This window comes from Rattus rattus, chromosome 6 (genome assembly GCF_011064425.1).
Source record: "Rattus rattus isolate New Zealand chromosome 6, Rrattus_CSIRO_v1, whole genome shotgun sequence".
NCBI lineage: Eukaryota > Metazoa > Chordata > Mammalia > Rodentia > Muridae > Rattus > Rattus rattus.
The window spans coordinates 153687924-153698715 of NC_046159.1; the positions used below are offsets into that span (position 1 = coordinate 153687924).

General features: G+C 56.8%; 1 protein-coding gene across 4 annotated transcripts in view; it reads left to right on the plus strand.

Annotated features, from left to right (window-relative positions):
* Positions 1-10338, plus strand: part of Agap3 (ArfGAP with GTPase domain, ankyrin repeat and PH domain 3) — a 50577-nt gene extending 40239 nt beyond the window's left edge. The window contains exons 11-18 of one of the 4 annotated variants that reach the window (XM_032907141.1): positions 1269-1440; positions 4829-4993; positions 6207-6344; positions 7799-7953; positions 8057-8147; positions 8292-8514; positions 9316-9571; positions 9699-10338. In XM_032907141.1, the coding sequence (XP_032763032.1) occupies positions 1269-1440; positions 4829-4993; positions 6207-6344; positions 7799-7953; positions 8057-8147; positions 8292-8514; positions 9316-9571; positions 9699-9905 (1407 nt within the window). In that variant the 3' untranslated portion in view covers positions 9906-10338. Of the gene's footprint in view, positions 1-1268; positions 1486-4828; positions 4994-6206; positions 6345-7798; positions 7954-8056; positions 8148-8291; positions 8515-9315; positions 9572-9698 lie in introns of all 4 variants that reach the window. The other 3 variants (XM_032907142.1, XM_032907137.1, XM_032907136.1) reach the window with 3 other exon arrangements.
* The last annotated feature ends 454 nt before the right edge of the window (positions 10339-10792 follow it).

The following is a 10792-nucleotide window of genomic DNA, read 5'->3' on the forward strand; positions in this document are numbered from 1 at the left end:
GGGAGCACTGGTGGCAGGAACTGAGGAACTGAATGTCTTCACTGAACACAGCTTGCGAAGGAGCAGCCCAAAGGTCCTGAGTCTTCTGAAAGGTTGCCTGTCTGGGAAAGTCTCATGCCCACCTTAAAACCCACGGTGGCTGCAAGCTCAGGCTTCTGTGGGTCTGTGTACAGGCAAAGGGCTTACGCAAGATTTCCAAGAGCTTCATGAGAGATCTGACTTTATGTCTGATCAATACAATCTTACATTCTTCTCTCAGAAAGTTCTATAACACCAGAGGAGGAATTTTTGTCAGTGTGGAGACTGAGAGGTTGGAACCATCGGTGAGCTTGATGAGGGCGTGAAAGTCAGCGTGATCTGGAGAGAGGCAGGAAGCTGTAGTTAAAGCCAGACTCTGGGTCAGGTCCAGCTTTAACCAGGAGCTGCCAAGACAGAGGGTTCTGTAGACTTGGGCCATAACCAGCAGACAAGTCAAGGGTTCTGGCTGAGGATGTCACCGTGAAGAACAGCCTTGGGAGTCTGCAAACCTGGGCACTGTCTACCTCCACTGTGACCTTGGGGAGATTAACATTCCTAAGCCTCAGCTTCTTCATCTCCAACATAGGGCAAAGAACATTCTGGAGACTGAGACAGGAGGATTGCCGTGAGTTTGAGATGAGCCTGGAAACCCCTTACTCAGCTGGTTGGGATTTGAAATACGCTGACATATGAATGTAGATTTATTGTACTTAACACACAACCTAGGGATGGGCAAATGGCAGTGTACCGATGACGGGTTCCACTGACAGAAACCCAAGGTGTGTGTGATGTACTCCCAAGTCCACCACAGAGAGCCAAAGGTTGGTCTCTAAACTATTCAACAAACCGTTATCTGGGGCTGTCCCAAGGGCTGATTGCTCCTCTGCACCCAGGCGTGGATGGCAGCTTGTGATAGGAGCATCCTCGAAGATTGGGATCCTCGGCCACATGGGTACTCTCCCCAGACACTCTTTACCACTGAAGCCATCTCCTCTAATGGCCTTGGTGTTTGCTTTCATCTCCATCTTCCTAGCTGAACTCCACCCCTTTGAGCACCATGGAGACTTGGGCATAATCAAGTTTGAAAACTTGGTTGGCCTCAGAGACCTGCTTTTTGAGACTAAGTGCCTCCCCTGACAGCCCCCGTCCCCTAGTTAGCAGAGAGGGACGAGGCCTAGACAGTCAGTGCTGGAGACACGATGCCGAGGGGAGCCCAGCCTAAAGCATCTTCCTCATCTGTGCACCTCCAGGATTACATGCAGAACATCCACGGCAAAGAGATCGACCTCCCGCGGACCACAGTCAAAGTACCAGGGAAGCGCCTGCCCCGAGCCACGCCCTCCACAGCCCCGGGCACCAGTCCCCGTGGTGCCAACGGGTTGGCCCTGGAGCGGAGTAACACACAGCTGGGTGGTACCACAGGTGAGGCGGCTGCTGTGGTGGGGAGCGGCTGCTGTGGTGGGGAGTGTGGGAAGTTTTAGAAAGTTGGGAGCAACTGCACATGGGCCTCGCTTATGGGCCAAGACGCGGACTTATTGGAGTATGTTGAGGTAGCCTTGGCTATCAGGTGTGGTTAAGGTATTCGGACTGCTAGTGATCCTAGGACTATCTCCCTGCAGTAAGGAAGGCCAGCAACTCAGCTCATCACAGGAGTGGGGCAGAGTCGCCTGGCGTCTTCGGGGAGCCATCTTAGGTCTGTGGTGCATGCAAGGCCTCTGCACAGAAAGCATTGGATCTAAACCCAGGGGTTCAGGAGGGCAGAATGGAGAGTCGAGGACCACAGGTTGACAACAGTCTGTCTGGGCAGCTTTCCTATGGATATGGTGTTTTGGGGTGTGTGTGTGTGTGTGTGTCTGTGTATGAGGTCTGTATGTGTGCTTCTATGTGTGAGTGTGTGTCCATGTGTAATGAGTGTCTGTGTAAATGAGTGTGTATGAGTGTCTGAGTGCATGTGTTTGTAGGGGCCAGAAGCATCAGGTCCCCCTGTGCTGGAGTTACTCGCAGTTGTGAATTACCTCATGTGAGTGCTGGGACTCTGAGGCTAACCCCGGAGCCATCTTCAGGTCTCCTGCTATGCTCTTCCTGTCCCTGCACAGTGTCCTCCCCAGGTCCTGGTGCTGCTCATCCTCAGGGCTCCTTCCCTTGCTCTGTGAATGTCTTTACTCCTCAGCCTGCCCTGGACTCCCGGACCCTTCTTGAGGACTCAGTGTCCTTGGCTGGTCCAGTGTTAGCTCTCACTGCCCCTGAGGCTTCTGCTCAGGGCACGGGTGCTGGCCTTGTGTCTTGCCGCATCAGACCGCTCACAGCAGTGTGGATTTACCGAGATTGCCACCTTGCGTAGGGACATGTAAGGAGGGGGGAAGGTGTCATAGACACTGAGTGAACACGGATGTACTTAAGGATACGGAGTTCCATGGACTAACAGGACAGACCCAAAATAAAAACTTGTTCATTGTAGGTACTGGGGATTTGAACCCAGAGTCTTGTGCATACTGGCAAGTGCACCATTGCTGAGCTGTGCTCTGCCCTCTGAGAGTGCGCCTTGTGTCTGAGTGGGCTGGAAGTGTGGGGAAAGGTGCAAGAGCGGTCTGACTGCATCAGTCGATCTGTGCCAGCGTAGCGGCTGTCTCAGAACCAGGTACCAGGGCCACAGCAGCTTGCATAGGTTAGTCTCCCGGCTTCCCGAGGATACAGCAGCTCTGGAGCGCGGCGTTAATGTGTAAAACCCTACTGTACGTGAGGGGTCTGGGGCTGACTCTTGCTTCCTCTAAATTACCTGAGCTGGGGACAGGGAGCTCTTGAGGTGCACCCCGGTTTCCCAGGGTGGGCAATGGGAAGAAAGCAGGCCAAGGGAGAGGAAGTCCACCTGTGAGGTAATTTGGGAGAACCCAGCCTGTGTGGCAAGAATGGTTCCTGTGCTGTCCTCTGTGCTGAGCCACCGAGCTCTTCCAGAGTTCTGTGCAGGGAGCCCTGTGCGGCCGACCTCAGCATGGGGCTCTCATTCTGGTGCCGCGGGAGGGAGCAAGGCAGCCAGAAAAGCAAACCTTTCCTCGGAGATGTGAGAGGGAAACTGGGGTATCTCCCAAAAATGGGGGAAGCAAGATGCCTCCGGCTCTTCCATCCCATCCTGGGCCCACCTAGCCTTCACCTAGGATGCCACCGTGGCACACAGGAGGAGCCCCAGCAACTTGCTCCTGTAATTACGGCACCCACACATAGAAACACATGGATGCTGCTTCCCAAGCATGAGTTCCCGCTGCCGCACGCTGACACCGACCCTCGTGCACACTCACACATGTCTCTCGCTCACCGGGCGATGTTAACATCTCATTATCTTTGTTACTGTAATTACATTATCCGCTGCTTTATGCAGAATTATCCTCGGAGGACTAATTGATGGCTCCATGTTTAATTCATTAATCATTAGCATCAAATTCGACAATTACAGTGCACACTGATTGTGGGATTGCAGGCGTAATGAGGGGAGAATTAACAAAGAAAAGGGAAAGCACTTTCCCTCCCTCAGGGTTTTGGGTTGGGGGCTTGGGGAGGAAGTTGGGACTATGATGCCTTTGGTTGGGGCAAGGGACAGGGTGGGGAGTCCCGTCTGGGATCCAGGAGGCATAGGGACCAGGCCGAAGTAAGGGGAGAAGCAAGAGGCCTCAGAGGTTTAGGGAGGCTGCACAAGCTAGGGGAGGGCCTGAGAGCAGATGATGGGAGCCGGGCGCGTGTGCAGGTCACCAGCACTTACCGTGTTCAGTTGTTGTGGGTGTTAGAGCAAACACACAGCTGGCACCAAACTCTCCTGCCCGAAGGCTACTCTGAGGGCGTTTGCAGCGCGTGGCCTCCCCTCCCTTGCCCTCCTGCAGCTGCTTCTGCTCCCCATGCTCCCCTGTGCATCTGAAATCCAGATCCACGCCTGCCTGCTGAGCTGCAAGTCTTCCTGTTTAGCATTCTCCGGTGCCTGGGTGCCATTGCCGGCCTCCTCCAGCTTTGGCTGGTTCATCAGGCTCCACACTGGAGCTCCTCAGGAGGCCTAAAACCATGTGGCTTTGGCCTCCCGAGAGGCTACAGGCTTACAGAGCGACCTAGGCGCTCTGGCTTTCTTCTTGGCCTCCTCACCACCCTGTCTGGGGGAAACCGAAGAAGGTGAAGGAAGTTTAGGATCCTAGTCCTTGGAAGTGGTGTGGGCTCTGAGGCCCATGGCTGTTCCACTTTATGCAGAAGGCCTCCGGCTGGGCCCTGAGTGAGGTCAGAGGAGCTGAGTGCTCCTCCTCCTGCCCATGGCGGGCTGTGCCTGCCCAGCCCTGGACTCCTGGAGCCTTCCATCTCCCTTGGCTCTGCCGTTCTTCCCTGATGGGAAACGAAAGATTAATTTTCTCCAGCCCAACAGGATAATTACTAATACTAATTAGACATAATTACTTGAATTTGATACACTTATTTCTCGTCAGAATGGCAGCAAAGCTGAGGCAGAGCAAATGACATGTGTGGACTGAAATGTTAGAGGCAGGGACCAAGTGGGGTAGGACTGTGGGGAGTGGCACGCGGCCTCGTCCGTCCGAGAGGCCTCTAGTGACACCCCAAGGCCCTGCCTTTCCCAGCCCATGGTCATAGTGATGAGTGTGGTCTTCATGTTCATGGAGAAAGTATGAAGGCTAGAAGTCCCCTTCCCTGTGGAATCTGCAGGAGACCTTGGTACACCGCTGTGAAGACCAGGCCTCCTTTGTGGCCTCTGGCCTGCTGGGATTAACCCAGGCTCTGCTCGCCACCTGCCCTTCCTCCCAGCCTGATCCTTCCCCTTCCCCAGGTCCCCCCCAGTCGGCCAGCAGTGCATCCCTGCATTCTGAGCACCCTCTCCGCTCAGCCTGGGCTGGCTCTCGCCCTGAGGGGTTGCACCAGCGCTCCTGTTCCATTTCCAGCACTGACCAGTGGAGTGAGGCAGCTGCCCTGCCTGCCAGCGTGCAGCGTCCTGGTGAGTGGTGGGCGGCTCACCTGCTTCCCACCTCTTCTGGCATCTGCTTAAGCAGCACAGAGAGGGAGCCCAGATGCCCAGGAGCCTGGAAGACTGATAGGGAGGGCCCAGGAGTCCTGCAGGGCGCGCTCCAGGCACTGTGATGCAGGGCTTGATACCTCGGGCCCAGTCCCTTCTCTACATCCAGTTTACCAGCTTCTCTGGCCCCAGGCCTAGGAGTATAGGCCTGCCCTTTGTAAATCCTCCTTCCTGGTTTCCAAGCATTGCTGGCGGCTGCTGTATCCCATCAGCCCCCGTGCAGTCAGCTCGTCAGGGCAGGAGGACCAGGAGAGCAGAAGAGGCGAGAGGCTACAGGCTTACACAGTGCACAGTGAGAGCCCTGTCTGGGCCATCACTGGCCTCCCATAGTGGAGAGGGTCCCAGTCCCTTCAGGGTTGTCCTGAAAAGCTCTCCTTCCATGTGCTGCTCCCTTGATTGGGTGTGTCTTGTTCAAAGAGCCAGAGACAACCTCTCACACACCATTTCCTATGCTCTCCCTAAATCTCATAACCCCCATCCCATAACTCTTGGGCCACAGACCCTTTCTGCCCTGTTTGCCCATCCCTCGAGCCCCCCAGCTCAGGGGTACTTTTGATTTTCTCCCAGGGGCCTCTCATACACACACACATACCCACTACATGTCCCCATCCAAGACCAAGGCCACCTTGGGGGCCAGGGGCCATTCCCTTAGGTCAGGGACCTCTGGCCTGTCTGGCACTGGTGATGCCCCTCTGTGGAGTCTGGAAGGCGTTAGTCAGGGAGGGAGGGAGTGAGTCTGCCTCTAATGAAGTTTGACATTTAGTGCTGAGCGCCGGGCGGGCGGGCGGGGTGTGGGAGCGGAGCTTGATTAGCGTGCTCTAATTGACAGTAATTAGGCAGCTCCCTGATTGTTTCTAATTCTGCTATTAATTGTGAGGAGCGGGGAGTGTGATTGAGGATAAATTTGGTGCGGAGCTGCTGGGGCTTCAGCTCCGAGAGTTCCCTGGGCCGCCTTGCACCCCTTCAGGTTGCAGAAGCTCTCGCCTCTCTCTGCCTTTATTCTGCTCTGCCTAAGTTTCCAACTCTTCCAGGGTAGGAGGCTTTGGGGCTTGGAGGCTGGGCAGCCCCTGGCCTAGCTCACTTTGTGCCCAGCTCCCTCCCTCCTCCCACACTTGTCCACCTCTCCCCTCACCAGCCAGTGGCCCAGCTGAGTCACTCAGTTCCAGCCCCAAGCTGGAGCCTCCCCCATCTCCCCACTCCAACCGGAAGAAGCACCGCCGGAAAAAGAGCACCGGGACCCCCAGACCAGATGGCCCCAACAGTGCTGCTGAAGGTTAGGGGGACCCAGAGGTGGGCAGTGGGACCTGCGTGTACATAGCACCTTGAAAAGCACAGTTTCCATGGTAGACAGAGAAAACACTTTGTGTGAATGACTTCTGGAATAGTAACTCAGCCCTCAGAGATCCTGGGCTCTTACTCAGTCTCTGCTGAGCTTTCTCCTGCCATTCCTGAGGAAAGACAGGCAGGCAGCAGACACTGCCTTAGCTGCTCTAAGGCCTCCTGAGCAGGGGACCGCAGTCGGTGCCTCAAGACACGTGTAGGGTTGGCTAATGCTCTCTGTAACCTTCTGGGAGCAAAGGTGTTCCAGCTCAAGATGCTCTTCTGGCCTTTCTCTTGGTGTCTGTTACCATAACACCATTCTTCCAGTGTCTCCCCCTCCCCCAGGGCTTTTCTTGGCCCCCACATATCTTGCAAGTTCTCATCTCTGTTCTTATTACTGTGGGGTTGGGTGTGGGTCAAGTGAACTTCTGATAGTGATGCAAAGTCTTGTGGTCCAGAGCCTACTGTGGCCTTGGGGCCCAGGACCCCAAGGGGTAGAGGAGCTCACACAAGGGGAGACGAGAGAGGAGTTACCAGTTTACATGTGGGCAAAGGCATTTTCTTAAGGGTCCCCAGATGAGGAACCCAGCAGGTGGAGATTTCAAGGACTGTGGTATCACTGAGGTGAGAGGCTGCAGGGATGGAGAAGCAGCGGGAACTTAGGGTCAGGGATGTCCCTGGCAGAATGCATGGCTCACCCTAGGGCCATATAAGCACCATTTCTCTCTAGCCCCCAGGACAAGTCACACTGCTCACTGGCAGTTGTTCAGGGGCAGTGGCCTCTGGGAATAGATGTGTCTCAATATCTTTTAGGGGTCCAGTGGGCAAGCACAATTCCTGGGGTCACAGTGCGAACTCCTGTGCTTGTCACTACAGATGTCCTTGGGTTCCAGTTGGTTCCCATCCTCCAGTTCCTGGAGCAAACCTCCCCACCCACTTGCCCTTCCTGCCTGTCTACACCAGGGCAGTGGGGGAGGGGCCCAGCTCCCAGGAGCCCTGTGCTGACGCCGTCCAGAATATTGGGTTTAATGAGCTGCAAAATGAGGAGGCTGCAGCTGACACGTACGGATGGCGCTCGCACCCGCCTCCTTGCCCAGCATGCGCCGTCTAGCACCCGCCGCATCCTTCTCCAGACATTTAGCTCGCGTTCCTCCAGGATGCCTCCTCATGGTGTCCATTCCTGGTGCTGTTTAGGAAGCCAAGCACGGCACCCACCATCTCTTTGGCTCCACAGGTGGTTAGAAATGGAGGGCAGGGACTCATATTGGTCTCACCCATTTTTGAGGAGGAGGAGGAGGAGGAGGAGGAGTGTTGTCAAAGCAGGGTCTGGATGGAGTTGTGGCAATGGTGTGCCACTGGGTGTGTGTGTGCTGGCACAGAGCCTGACGGTGTAAGTCCCCTCCACAGAGACAGAGGAGTCCTTTGAATTTGTGGTGGTGTCCCTCACTGGTCAGACCTGGCACTTCGAGGCGTCAACAGCGGAAGAGCGGGAACTGTGGGTGCAGAGCGTACAGGCCCAAATCCTCGCCAGCCTCCAGGGGTGTCGCAGCGCCAAGGACAAGGTCGGCATGGGTGGCAGAGCCTGCCTGGAGAGCCTGGCTAGGGGGAAGCCAGTGGAGGGCTTGAGACTGACCAACTACTGTTCTCTCTCCGACCTCACGGCAGACCCGGCTGGGGAACCAGAGCACAGCCCTGGCTGTGCAGACCGTCCGCACAGCCCGTGGCAATAGCTTCTGTGTTGACTGCGAAGCTCCCAGTGAGTACCAGGCCAGTGGAGCTGGGTGTCCAGGGTTCAAGTGGCAGCGGGAGGTGGACGGTGTGCAGAGGGGGTGACCTTCTAAAATGACCCCCTCTCTGTGTGCCACCTGCTGTATCTATCCTTCTCCCTCTGCCCATCTAGATCCAGACTGGGCCAGCCTGAATCTGGGTGCCCTGATGTGTATCGAGTGTTCAGGGATCCACCGACACCTGGGAGCTCACCTGTCCCGAGTCCGCTCCCTGGACCTTGATGACTGGCCACCCGAACTGCTAGCTGTCATGACCGCAATGGGCAATGCCTTGGCTAACAGTGTCTGGGAGGGGGCTCTGGATGGCTACTCGAAGCCAGGCCCAGAAGCCTGCAGGTAAGCCAGTGCTGCCCAGGAAGGAGACAGCCCACCCTGCTGTGGGGTAGACAGAACCCATGGCAGTACAGCATTGGAAGGGTTAAAAGGCTGTTGCTCTGCTTGGCAGTTGGACCCTGGGGATCCCTCCTTTGCTGGTCCTGTCACTCAGGCACCTCACAACAACAGAGCCTTTTCTGAGCTGTTATCACAGGTCAGGGGCCAGCAGGAGACGCATGCGCAGGACCCATATCACTGTGCCGCTCCTGCGTCCAAGCCTGCATGCTGAGATGGGGAGAATGGGTGGTAGATAGGGTGGCCGTGGCCCCTCCAGGCCATTCCTGCTTTGTTCCAGTGCCACCAACCACTGAGAGTTCAGCCAGCTTGATAAGCCACCTCTCAGGCCCGATTCCTGCTCCCTAAGTCCCAGAGGGCTCCCTTCAATGTCCCTCTTGTCTTACTCAATGCCACCCAGTTTCTGTGATCCACTGTCCCTCTGAAGGCCCTGGAGTCCCTGGGGCTCCTCTCTGCCTTCATTCTCATCATTGCGGGGGTGCAGGGGTGTCCCCCTAGTCCCTGCCTCCTTCTTGCATCTTGACATACACGCACGTGCACACGCGCACGCACACGCACACACGCGCGCACACATGCACATGCACACACGCACACACACACGCACACACACACGCGCACACACACACACGCACGCACACGCACACACACACGCGCACACACACGCACGCGCACACACGCACACACACACACGCAGTCTGGGCTCCATCTCCTTCCTTGTCGCATGCCTTGGGGGACCTCTACTTACAGAGAGGAGAAGGAACGCTGGATCCGGGCCAAGTATGAACAGAAGCTCTTCCTGGCCCCGCTGCCGAGCTCGGATGTGCCGCTGGGGCAGCAGTTACTCCGGGCCGTGGTGGAGGATGACCTGCGGCTGCTGGTGATGCTGCTGGCCCATGGCTCCAAGGAGGAGGTGAACGAGACCTACGGGGATGGCGATGGCAGGACAGCCCTGCACCTGTCCAGCGCCATGGCCAACGTGGTTTTCACACAGCTGCTCATCTGGGTGAGTCTGGGTACTTCTGGCCTGGCCTGCTCTCCCCCCTCAGCCTTCCGGGGCCGCCTCCTCTTCCCCGATAGCCGAAGCCTTCCCTCCCACATCATGCCAACTGTGAATGTGCTTTCCCCTGCAGTACGGGGTGGACGTGAGGAGCCGTGATGCCCGAGGCCTCACCCCACTGGCCTATGCCCGCCGTGCCGGCAGCCAGGAGTGTGCAGACATCTTGATCCAGCATGGGTGCCCCGGGGAGGGCTGTGGGTTGGCACCCACTCCCAACAGAGAGCCTGCCAACGGTACCAACCCTTCTGCAGAACTGCACCGCAGCCCTAGTATCCTATGAAGCTCAGGAAGAGGCCAGAGGGACCAGAAGGACTCCACAGCCTGGAGGAGACATGGCGAAGCAGGGGTGCAGAGAAGAGGGGTGACGAGGGCGCAGGGATGAAGAGGTCTGTGATTAAGCAGCAGCAGAGCAGGGTCTGTCGTTCAGCCCTCTGCCCTGTGGTGCCATTAAAGGACAGAACCCTTTGGAGGTGCCTGTGAGGAGAGGGGGGCAGGACCTCTCCCTCCTCCAGAACCCTGCCTCCTCAGGACACCTCCCACAGTCCTCCCTGCAGTGGACAGGGACACAGGACACAAGATGGGGTGCCAGATGAAAGAAAGACAAGGGGCGATCTGTGAGTCCCATGTAAAACTTGTACATTGGAATATTTATGTTCGTGTATATACGTGGTGTGTGTGTATGATGAGCCAATAAACCAGGCTGTATGTGTGGCCCCATTTCTCCTTTTGTGCCTCAGTACCCCTGAGCTGCTGAGAGAGCCCCTCCCCTCCAAGCTCTGCTTCTGTAGTCTGTTTTAAGGTTTGCTGGCCCCGCTCTCCTCAGTCACCGTCCAGTGTTTCTTGGCAGGGGTGATGCATGACAGGGCAAGCCTGGCTGACAGGAGACAGGCTCTGCTTCCTGCTGTGTGCTGCCTTCCCCGCCACTGCCCACTTCTGAAAACTCCGTGTGCACAGTCAGCAGTGCCCTGCGGTCGCCGCACCTGCGCTGGTCAGTGTTGAGGAAGGCAGTCAACAGCACACAGGAGGCTTCCCTAGGGTGGTGGGGACAGGGGCCATGTGGCTGGAAGGGGCAGGTCACAGGTGGCTCAGTGCCACCTCGACCTCCAGCAGCCTTCTAAGCTTAACCTGCCGAGCTAAGCTGGGAGAAGAGCCCAGGTGCCCACTCCT